The sequence below is a fragment of the Bufo bufo genome, chromosome 1, assembly GCF_905171765.1.
Source record: "Bufo bufo chromosome 1, aBufBuf1.1, whole genome shotgun sequence".
NCBI classification, from domain to species: Eukaryota; Metazoa; Chordata; class Amphibia; order Anura; family Bufonidae; genus Bufo; species Bufo bufo.
The window spans coordinates 550,312,850-550,325,390 of NC_053389.1; the positions used below are offsets into that span (position 1 = coordinate 550,312,850).

Below are 12,541 nucleotides of genomic sequence, written 5' to 3' on the forward strand. Positions count from 1 at the left end.
ACATGTATGACGTGGGATTAAAGCTACCGTCCGGAAATCAAGCAGGGGCAGATCAGGTCCCGAAAGAGAGGACAGAAGAGATTTTGAACCATATCTGCCTTCTCCTTTCCTCAGTGCATAGCGCTTACTGCTGAGTCTTAAAGGACATCACAGGCACCATTGACTTATAATGGGGTTCATCAGGTTAGGCCAAGGTATCAGTTGTTTTGACAGGAAAAAAAATGCTATATTACCGCTCAAATATGTCAGAATCTGCAATGGGTTAGCAAACTACAGGACACATCACAAAACAGAGCACACCACGCCAAAAATACCATCTTTTTATTAATGTCATCTGAGACAAATACAAGCAATTTAAAAACACTTAAAATACACAGAATTCGTGAAGTATTCTAATGAAGCTGTGCCAGGGGCAAAGCGTGTGGGGAATGTTACACAGCCCTATTTATGTGAAGCTGTTCTTTACTTTTTATTTTGTATGTTTATATCATGGTATGACTTATTTATTTTTGTTGTCTTACATCACAGGATTATACAGGGTGGGCCATTTATATGGATACACCTTAATAAAATGGGAATGGTTGGTGATATTAACTTCCTGTTTGTGGCACATTAGTATATGTGAGGGGGGAAACTTTTCAAGATGGGTGGTGACCATGGCGGCCATTTGGAATTCGGCCATTTTGAATCCAACTTTTGTTTTTTCAATAGGAAGAGGGTCATGTGACACATCAAACTTATTGGGAATTTCACACGAAAAACAATGGTGTGCTTGGTTTTAACGTAACTTTACTCTTTCATGAGTTATTTACAAGTTTCTCTTTGTTTACAGCCATTGACATGTCGCCGAGGTTACGTGAAACTGGTTCAGTGTTGGATTTGCCAAAATGTGGACGCATGAAATCTGTCTCTAATGAAGAAACATCAGTGGCTATCCTAGCTTCATTCAGCAAGAGCCCACAGTGTAGTACTCGCCGCATGTCACTGGAGAGTGGCATTAGTCGAACATCCCTTCGGCGGATATTAGCTACTCACAAATGGCACCCTTACAAACTCCAGATACTGCAGCAGCTCAACGAGGATGACCCAGATCGGCGCACTGAATTTGCAGAATGGGCAAAACAAAAATTGGAACAGGACCCTCAGTTTACGCAGAAGATTTTGTTCAGTGATGAGGCAAACTTTTATGTGAATGGTGAAGTTAACAAACAAAACCACCGCTATTGGTCTGACACTAACCCACATTGGATAGATCCCTCCAAGACTGTTGGAACAAAAAAATTGATGGTATGGTGTGGTATATGGGGTACAAAGATAGGCCACTGGATATGCGAAATTGCTACATGATGATGTGTTTCCCTCTTTATGCACTGAAGCTGGCACGTTCCCTGAGTTTTTCCAGCAAGATGGTGCACCACCACATTATGGGTGTCAGGTCCGAGCATTCCTAGATGAACAGTTTCCTGGAAAGTGGATTGGTCATCGTGGGCCAGTTGAATGGCCCCCAAGGTCTCCCAATCTGACCCCCTTAGACTTTTATCTTTGGAGTCATCTGAAGGCAATTGTCTATGCTGTGAAGATACGAGATGTGCAGCACCTGAAACTACGGATACTGGAAGCCTGTGCTAGCATTTCTCCTGCGGTGTTGCTATCAGTGTGTGAAGAGTGGGAGAAGAGGGTTGAATTGACAATCCAACACAATGGGCAGCACATTGAACACATTTTATAAGTGGTCAGAAACTTGTAAATAACTCATGAAAGAATAAAGTTACGTTAAAACCAAGCACACCATTGTTTTTCTTGTGAAACTCCCAATAAGTTTGATGTGTCATATGACCCTCTTCCTATTGAAAAAACAAAAGTTGGATTCAAAATGGCCGACTTCAAAATGGCCGCCATGGTCACCACCCATATTGAAAAGTTTCCCCCCTCACATATACTAATGTGCCACAAACAGGAAGTTAATATCACCAACCATTCCCATTTTATTAAGGTGTATCCATATAAATGGCCCACCCTGTATATGTCACGGATGGTGTTACAGAAAACTAGAAGACACAAATGAGATCCGACTGACTTCATCCAAAACTAAGGAACAAAAGGGTAAGCTCTGTAACAGCCCTAGCTCTCTCCCTTACTGCTCAGCCTATGCAAAAATCTCAATAGTAGAAAATTGCATTTTCCTCGTTCCTCGACTGTATTACACCTGAACACCCTATAATAGTGAGGGGACACGACCACCGGCTCCCTACACTTAATACGGAGGGAGTCAGGGTCACCCAGGATCAAGCCCACAGGAAAACAGAAATAAAGAAACAGACTTATCTTGTGGATGCAGCAGTAACAGCTTCTAGCATCAGCACACTCCAGGAAGTTGTATAAACCGCAAGGTAAGGCAGTATGGGGAGGAGATATATAGGGAGGCAATCACTGCTAATAGATGACAGCTGGGAGAGGAAGGAGAAATGTCAAAACGAAAGAAAAACAAAAGAAGATCATGCAGAAGGTACTGAAGAACGTCTAGCAGAACTTCTCAAAGATCTGGTGGTGACAGTACCCCTCCCTCTACGAGTGGACTCCGGACACTCAGAGCCCACCTTCTCATGATGGGACCTATGGAATGCCCTGAGAAGACGAGTGGCCTTAATGTCCGCCACTGGAACCCACATCCTCTCCTCAGGACCATAACCCTCCCAATGAACGAGATACTGAAGAGAACCGCGGACAATATGAGAGTCCACAATCCTAGAGACCTGAAATTCAAGATTACCATCAACCACAATCGGAGGAGGAGGCAAAGAGTAGGGTACAGTGGGTTGGACATAAGGTTTTAATAGGGACTTGTGAAAAACATTATGGATCTTCCAAGTCTGAGGAAGATCAAGATGGTAGGCAACGGGATTGATGCCGGACAAGATTTTGTAAGGCCCAATAAATTTAGGACCCAACTTCCAGGAGGGAACCTTCAATTTGATATTCTTAGTAGACAACCATACCAGATAAGCAACATTCAGGTCCGGACCAGGCACACGTCTCTTATCCGCCACACGCTTATATCTCTCACTCATGCTCTTTAGATTATCCTGAATCTTTTGCCAAATAGATGACAAAGACGAGGAGAATCTCTCCTCATCAGGTAAATCAGAAGCCCCCTCTCCAGAGAATGTCCCAAACTGCGGATGAAACCCATATGTACCAAAAAATGGTGACCTATCAGAGGACTCCTGACGACGGTTATTTAAAGCAAACTCAGCAAGGGAGAGAAAAGAACACCAATCCTCCTGATTCTCCGCCACAAAACAACGCAGATATGTCTCCAGATTCTGATTGACGCGTTCTGTCTGGCCATTCGACTGCGGGTGGAAAGCAGAAGAGAATGACAACCAAACCCCCAAGCGAGAACAGAAGGCCTTCCAGAATCTGGAAACAAACTGCGTGCCCCTATCAGAGACTATGTCTGAAGGGATACCATGCAGTTTGACAATGTGATCAATAAATGCCTGCGCCAGCGTTTTAGCATTGGGCAAACCAGGAAAAGGAACAAAATGCGCCATTTTGCTAAAACGGTCCACCACCACCAGAATCACAGTCTTCCCCGAGGAACGAGGCAGGTCTGTAATGAAATCCATGGACAGATGTGTCCAAGGACGGGAAGGAATGGGTAACGGAAGGAGAGGACCCGATGGCCGTGAATGAGGGACTTTGGCACGAGCGCAGGTTGCCACAAAACCCTCAACCGACATACGAAGAGCCGGCCACCAGAATCTCAGAGCAATGAGATCCACTGTGGCTCTACCCCCCGGGTGCCCAGCAAGGACAGTATCGTGGTGCTCCTTAAAAACCTTGTGTCGTAAAGTGAGAGGCACAAACAACCTCCCAGGAGGACAAAGATCAGGAGCCTCTGCCTGGGCTGCCTGAACCTCTGCCTCCAATTCAGGATAAAGAGCAGACACAACCACCCCTTCAGCCAAAATGGGACCCGGGTCTTCAAAGTTCCCCCCACCCGGAAAACAACGTGACAGGGCATCCGCCTTCACATTCTTAACCCCAGGGCGGAACGTGACAACAAAATTAAACCTTGAAAAGAACAAAGTCCATCTGGCCTGTCTCGGGTTCAGACGCTTGGCTGACTCCAAGTAGGCCAGATTCTTATGGTCGGTAAACACGGTAATAGGGTGTCTGGCTCCCTCTAGCCAATGGCGCCATTCCTCAAAAGCTAACTTGATGCCAACAACTCCCTATCTCCCACATCGTAATTTCTCTCTGCGGAGGAGAGTTTCTTCGAGAAAAAGGCACACGGTCACCATTTGGCAGGAGAGGGACCGTGAGACAAGACCGCACCCACACCCACCTCAGAAGCGTCCACCGCAACTATGAAGGGCAGAGAGATATCAGGTTGTACTAAGATGGGAGCGGAAGCAAAACTCTCCTTGATACTAGAAAAGGCCTTACGCGCCTCTACCGACCAGGAGGAAAAATCTACCCCCTTTCTAGTCATATCAGTGAGTGGCTTAACAACAGAGGAATAATTCAAAATAAACTTCCTGTAATAATTGGCAAAACCCAAAAAACGCATCAGCGCCTTCTGATTCTCAGGAAGCTTCCACTCAAGCACAGCGCGGACCTTCTCGGGGTCCATGCGAAAACCAGAAGCGGAGAGAAGAAACCCCAGAAATTGAATTTCTGGAACCGCAAACACACATTTTTCCAGTTTAGCGTACAATTTATTCTCCCGCAGGATGAGCAAGACCTGACGTAGGTGGTCCTTATGAGTTTTGAAATCAGGAGAAAAAATCAAAATGTCATCTAGATACACTAGTACAAATTTCCCCATTAAATGATAAAAAATGCTGTTCACAAAATGCTGAAAGACGGCTGGAGCATTCATCAAACCAAAAGGCATAACCAAATTCTCAAAATGGCCCTCAGGGGTATTGAAGGCCGTCTTCCATTCGTCTCCTTCTCTGACCCTGACCAGGTTGTATGCCCCTCTTAAATCCAACTTGGAAAAAACTTTAGCCCCAACAATCTGGTTAAACAGGTCCAGGATCAGAGGAAGCGGATAAGGGTCACGAATTGTGATACTGTTCAGGTCCCTAAAATCCAGACATGGTCTTAAAGAACCATCTTTTTTCTTAACAAAGAAAAAAACAGCGGCAACAGGTGACTTCGAGGGTCGTATGTGTCCTCAGGCTCTCAGAGATATAAGCACGCATAGCGACCCTTTCAGGTTGGGAGAGATTGTATAAACGAGATTTAGGCAGCTTGGTGTCTGGGATGAGATTAATAGGGCAATCTTACTCCCTGTGAGGGGGCAGCTCCTGAACACCACTCTCAGAAAACACATCCGAAAATTCAGAGAGAAAAGATGGTACAGTCTTAGTAGAAACCTCTGAAACAGATGTCGTGAGGCAATTCTCTCTGCAAAAGTCACTCCAACCATTTATTTGCCTCACTTGCCAATCAATGGTGGGGTTATGTTTAGTGAGCCAGGGTAGCCCCAACACTAGAGGAGTAGGCAACCCGCTTAGGATGAAACATGACAGATCCTCAACATGAGTATCACTCACAATCAAGCGGATATTGTGAACTATGCCCTTTAACGATTTCTGAGAAAGTGGAGCGGAATCAATAGGAAAAAGAGGTATATCCTTTCCCAAAGTGCATACCTGGAAACCATGTGTTATAGCAAATTGATTATCAATGAGATTGACAGCTGCTCCACTATCTACAAAACTCTCACCAAAAATGTTCTTGCTCTCTAGCGCCACCCTGGCAGGTAGGACAAAACGGGAACTACAAGCAAACGGAAAACCTTCAATTTCCACATCAACCTTGCCAATAGTAACAGATGGAACGTTTTTAGAGGATTTTTTCTTTTTGTTTCTTTATTACTCTCAAAAAACTGCCTGAATCTCCTAGAGGGACAAACATTTGCCAAATGATTTATACCTCCACAACAGAAACAAACTCTCCTCTGAGAGCTGAATCTTCTATTGTCAGAGACAAGCAAACCCAGCTGCATGGGCTCCTGCTCAGAAGGGATTGAGAGAGACTGAGACCCCTGCGCACTGAATGAGACCGCCGCACTGTCCTTGGACTGAGTATGACAGGAAGGAGTGATCTCTCCTCTCTCTCTAAGACACCTGTCAATACGAACGGCCTGAGACATGGCAGACTCCAAAGAGATAGGTCTCTCATGAAAGGCAAATGCATCTTTCAATCCCTCTGAAAGACCATGGCAAAATTGACTTCGGAGTGCAGCATCATTCCAACCAGTATCAGCTGCCCATCTCCGAAATTCTGAACAATATATCTCTACGGACTGTTTACTCTGGCATAAAAGACGCAGTTTAGATTCCGCCAGAGAAAAACGATCCGGATCATCATATACAGTACAGACCAAAAGTTTGGACACACCTTCTCATTCAAAGAGTTTTCTTTATTTTCATGACTATGAAGGCATCAAAACTATGAATTAACACATGTGGAATTATATACATAACAAACAACTGTGAAACAACTGAAAATATGTCATATTCTAGGTTCTTCAAAGTAGCCACCTTTTGCTTTGATTACTGCTTTTCACACTCTTGGCATTCTCTTCATGAGCTTCAAGAGGTAGTCCCCTGAAATGGTCTTCCAACAGTCTTGAAGGAGTTCCCAGATATGCTTAGCACTTGTTAGCCCTTTTGCCTTCACTCTGCAGTCCAGCTCACCCCAAACCATCTCGATTGGGTTCAGGTCCGGTGACTGTGGAGGCCAGGTCATCTGGCGCAGCACCCCATCACTCGCCTTCATGGTCAAATAGCCCTTACTTTCAAAGTTTTCCCAATTTTTCGGCTGACTGACTAACCTTCATTTCTTAAAGTAATGATGGCCACTCGTTTTTCTTTACTTAGCTGCTTTTTTCTTGCCATAAAACAAATTCTAACAGTCTATTCAGTAGGACTATCAACTGTGTATCCACCTGACTTCTCCTCAACGCCACTGATGGTCCCAACCCCATTTATAAGGCAAGAAATCCCACTTATTAAACCTGACAGGGCACACCTGTGAAGTGAAAACCATTTCAGGGGACTACCTCTTGAAGCTCATCAAGAGAATGCCAAGAGTGTGCAAAGCAGTAATCAAAGCAAAAGGTGGCTACTTTGAAGAACCTAGAATATGACATATTTTCAGTTGTTTCACACTTGTTTGTTATGTATATAATTCCACATGTGTTAATTCATAGTTTTGATGCCTTCAGTGTGAATCTACAATTTTCATATTCATGAAAATAAAGAAAACTCTTTGAATGAGAAGGTGTGTCCAAACTTTTGGTCTGTACTGTATCTGACCCAGGGCTAAAAAAAATTCATCCACTGAACGGAGGGGCCGTGCCCCCACCGGCAGCGATAAGGCCCAGGACTGAGCGTTATCCCTGAGTAGCGAGATGATGATCCCCACCCTCCACTCCTCATCACCAGAGGAATGGGGAAGTAGGCGAAAATGGAGTTTGCAAGCCTCTCTAAAACAAACAAAATTCTCACTACCCCGGAGAACATATCCGGAAGCGAGATTTTAGGCTCAGAACAAATTCCATGAACGCAAGCAGAAACGGTCACCTCAAACTGAGAGACAGTTTTCCGGAGATCTGCTACCTCCAGTGAAAGACCCTGCATGCGGTCAATCAAGGTTGAAACCGGATTCATGCTTAAGACGGTTTTGGCGGTTTATAATGTCACGGATGGTGTTACAGAAAACTAGAAGACACAAATGAGATCCGACTGACTTGATCCAAAACTAAGGAACAAAAGGGTAAGCCCTGTAACAGCCCTAGCTCTCTCCCTTACTGCTCAGCCTATGCAAAAATCTCAATGGTAGAAAATTGCATACCCTCGTTCCTCGACTGTATTACACCTGAACACCCTATAATAGTGAGGGGACACGACCACCGGCTCCCTACACTTAATACGGAGGGTGTCAGGGTCACCTAGGATCAAGTCCACAGAAATAAAGAAACAGACTTATCTTGTGGATGCAGCAGTAACAGCTTAATAGACTCAAAAAAATGGCTGTCGCCAGCCAAAATGTGCACCGCACGGCCACAAATTCACAAACTCCTATAGATGCCAGCGGTGATGTTCATACAAAAATATTTTATTAAACATATATGCAAAAAATACAATACAATGAATACAAGAATTTCTTAAAACGCAGAAGGGAAATGCAGACAAGTGTGGATGAAAATACCCCCTATGGCCGGTATATAAATTAATGCATCATTGTAACAGCTTCTAGCATCAGCACACTCCAGGAAGTTGTATAAACCGCAAGGTAAGGCAGTATGGGGAGGAGATATATAGGGAGGCAATCACTGCTAATAGATGACAGCTGGGAGAGGGAGGAGAGATGTCAAAACGAAAGAAAAACAAAAGAAGATCATGCAGAAGGTACTGAAGAACGTCTAACAGAACTACTCAAAGATCTGGTGGTGACAGTATATCAGATTTGGGATATTCTAGCATCTCTGATGTGACATCGTTACTATGTTTTGTCAGTACATTTTGCACTAGCCACTTTGTCAGCATTACCATATTTTGCAAATAGATTTTTGACTTATCAGGGGCTTGGGCTGTGGCTTTTAGAGTTGTGATTTATTAATGGACGCCATAATAAAATGATGGTATTTTTTAAGGATTTCTGGCCTGGTATGCTCCTTTTTTTCATGTGTACTGTGGTTTGCAAATACACATTGCTTTTTGCTTTTTGCTCACGGGAAGAACCTGGTATATTTAGATTTGTTTGAGGTGTCCACTTTATATTATCAATAAGAATTTGTGATGGAGGCTCAGAAAGCAGTTTGTTTAACCAGTTCAGGAACAGGGTTATTTTCAAAAAATAATATAGTATTACAATAAAATAGATTGTCTGTTTTTTCATTTGTATGACTCAACCACTTTTGTCTTCTCTCTAGGGTCTCTGGCAGTTCTTCGCACTAAGGGACCTGACATTCAGCTATCCAAACACTTGGTCACCTGCCTTAAGCTTACGCCATATATGTACGGCAGGCAGTTAAACCAGTTAAAGATGAACCCATTGTTAATAAAGTAAGCATTTGCTAAATAAAAATGTAGCTTGACAACTATTTAATAAAAAAAAAAAATCCATTTGAATTTGAAGAATTTACTTACATGAAGTTGACACATCCTGTTCCAGCTGGCGGGGCGATCCACACAAAGCTGAGGTTTGTAGTTGGCAGGTGGCTTACATGTGAAGCCACAACGCTACACATGAACTGAGTTCCAAACTGGTGGTCAGACATTATACCTGAAGAAATATAACAGCCAGTGAGGCAATTTTAATCACATCCACTCTAACTTAAATGTACAGTATGTAAAATGTACAGGACATGTATATATAAAAAAAAATACATGTGAGTTACAACCCAAAAAATTCAACTTCTAAAACTTGAATCTTTTGGAATGCGCTAAAGAATCATGGATCATTTACTTGAGCACTAACTATAAGACTCCTGAAACCATTATGTCCCACCTTTGCAATGTAGACTAGCTGCCATGAGCTGAAGGCATCTGTGTTGATCCCATGTTCATATGTGTCCACATTGGTGAGAAAAATGAAGTTTTAATATATGCAAATGAGACTCTGGGATCAGCAGGGGTGTTACCGTTACACCTAGAGGTTCTGCTCACTCTGCAACTGCTGCCAGGCAGTAAAAACCTCATGATGCCTGGTCTGTCAAGTGTGGCAAATGCATAGAGCAGAGCCTCTAGGTATAACGGTAATGTCCCCGCTGCTCCTAGAGGCTCATTTGCATATAAATCATTTTACTCAGCAATGCGACCACATATGAACATGGGACCAACACAGATGCCTTCAGCTGCCAAGCGCACATGCAATAGGTTAGCCAGTTTCATAGGTACGAATATGCTGACGGATGCCCTTCAAGGTCTATAGGGAGTATTTTCTTTAAGGAAAGTACCTTTCTCCCATGAAACACCCTCAAATTACTCTGCCTGAACAATATTAATGGTATTTCGGGCACTAACAAAGTCGTACAGGATACTCAGGATTTATGAACAACATATAAATGCATCATGTATCCCAGTTTCCAGGTTTTCAAAAACACCTTAAAGTTTTTCTTTATTTCACAAATTAACTCTAGGACAGATATATAAGTTTGGAACTACCCAGAGACTATTGTATTATAGGAATTTGATTTAAAGAGTCACCGTACTTTCACACAATCTTTATTTCATTTAATAGAGAATAGTATATCTAGACCATTTCTAAATCACTTCATTTAAATTTTTTTGCCTGTATCCACTTGAAGAAAAAAACTGTAAGTAAAGTCAAGGCCACTAAGGGTCTCACTTCCACCTAAGATCTGGCAAGATCTGTCCCTGGTAACAGACACTCAGAAAATGTTTGAGAGGAAGTGTGTGTGTGTCAAAGCTAGATAAGATCATGAACCTGAAAAAATAACTGCTTCTGAACATTACAGGAGCCTCCTGTGTGTCTGTATATATGATTTATCCCTTCTTATCTGTTTTGTGAGATACAGAGCCCAAAACAAGCATAGTGGGAAGTAAGTTCAAGGATGTCACAGCAGTACAGTCTTGCAGAAGGTATCCCCTGCTTTTGTGTGAAATGCATCTAGCTGTGCAGCTGACACAGGGAATAATATGGCTGAAAAAACAAACATAACAGTTCCTTCAGTGTTATGATTCTACAATGAAGCACAGTCATTATACAAACTCTTTTTGAAAACTCAGGTACACTTCAAAATTGATTGTCCAGCCAATATTTTTTTAGGTTTAGAATTCTTTAAGAAAAAAGTTATACTCATCTGACCAATACCATTACTCCTGCTCCAATTCTTCCTGGTCCCCCGCTGGTCTCTACCCCCTGGTCCATTACTCATTATTTATTACAGCCTGAAAATGGCTGCAGCATCACATGTCAAGAGGGATCAGGAAGTAAAGACTGACAAGAGACCTGGGAAGTGTTGGTTTGGGATTGGCAGGGGATTAGTGAGGTATTACTTTTTATTTTTTTAAGCATTCTGTGCCTTTAAAAAAATAAAATTTAAAATTACTGACCAGACAATCCATTTAAATTTAAAAAACTTACAACACCTTATTCCTTCAATATAACATGAATTTAGCTCAATGTAGACCAGACTTTCAATGTACATGATGTATTCAATTTGTTCAACATATGTTTCCCTAAATGACATTTCCCTGATACATCCATCCGAAATATCAAGGACTATATTTTTGCTCTTTGCTGTTGCTTGTGGTTTGAGTCCATACAAGATGGCCATGACAACACTACACCTCACAAAAATCAGCCAGGGTTATACTGTCATCAGAATCTCTATACAGTGCAGGTTTTATCCTAAAGTGATCACCTATAAATGCCTTTTAATTACTACATAAAAAAAATGTAAGACCGACAAGACCGACCATATTATATTAAAATATAATTAATCCTTATTGATATATCAACAGAAAAAAAAACACACCCCATAAAATCTGATAAAAATGTTATTAGAGGGAACAAGGCTGCCATTAATCAACAAGGTGGTGGATAATATATAAGAAAAAAATAGAATGATATAAAATACCAAAATAATAAATAGTTATATAGTAAATTGATGATATATTACATATATATGCCAAAAATATATCAAAAAGAAAAATAAATATAAATTTATACTTGGTGGTTATAATTATCAGTATTGATGCATACATTATGAATAAATACTTATAATGTATAAAAAGTGTATATAAATTAAATCAGCAGGACATATTCCCAAAGTTACTAATCTCATTGCAATAGGCTAAAAATGCAGTACAGTAATATATTATAAATAATAGATATAATAAATATCAAAATTCATGTAAATTTAAGAAAATATCTGCCGCCAAAACTAACAGTCATACTGCAATGAGCCAAAAGTATGAAACGTTGGTATAATATAAATTATTTGGTCAGAAAATGCATAGAATAACATAGTGCAAGGGGCTATAAGCGAAAAAGATATCCAACTTTTCTAACTGTATCTACTAATAAGCCTGCTGATTCAATATCCAATAAATTATCGACCAAATGATGGCATATAATGAAAGCGAGACCCACTTAGATTCCAGCGCATTTTGACAATACGGCTTCTTCGGGAGGTACTTTATCTTAAATTGTCCATATCACAAGATAAGAGTAAAGTGGTGTACAGAAGTATATGGGCTTCTACCCCACTCTGCATTTGTCTCTGAAGAGAGCTGAGTAAAGCCATTCACAGTCACAGAATCACAGTGCTTAACTGAGCAAATATGCCTCTTCATTTCAGCAGTCAGTGGAGGTTTCACTACCCAAACCACCACCCATAATAATACATGACATGTCACTATAACATCTAAGAGTGCATTAGATAACAAGGTGAGTGCCCTGATGATAAATCTGATGCAGGGCTCATGCAGACCACCACATCCATTTTGGGGTCCGCAAAACACAGATCCCGGCTGTGTGCATGCTG

The 12,541-nt window shown here is 41.7% G+C and overlaps 1 protein-coding gene across 2 annotated transcripts in view; it reads right to left on the reverse strand.

Annotated features, from left to right (window-relative positions):
• The window catches only part of RELN (reelin), an 841,105-nt gene that overhangs the window by 700,694 nt on the left and 127,870 nt on the right, over positions 1-12,541 (reverse strand). For both annotated transcript variants that reach the window (XM_040412563.1, XM_040412554.1), the window contains exon 3: positions 9,177-9,312. In XM_040412563.1, the coding sequence (XP_040268497.1) occupies positions 9,177-9,312 (136 nt within the window). The remainder of the gene's footprint in view (positions 1-9,176; positions 9,313-12,541) is intronic.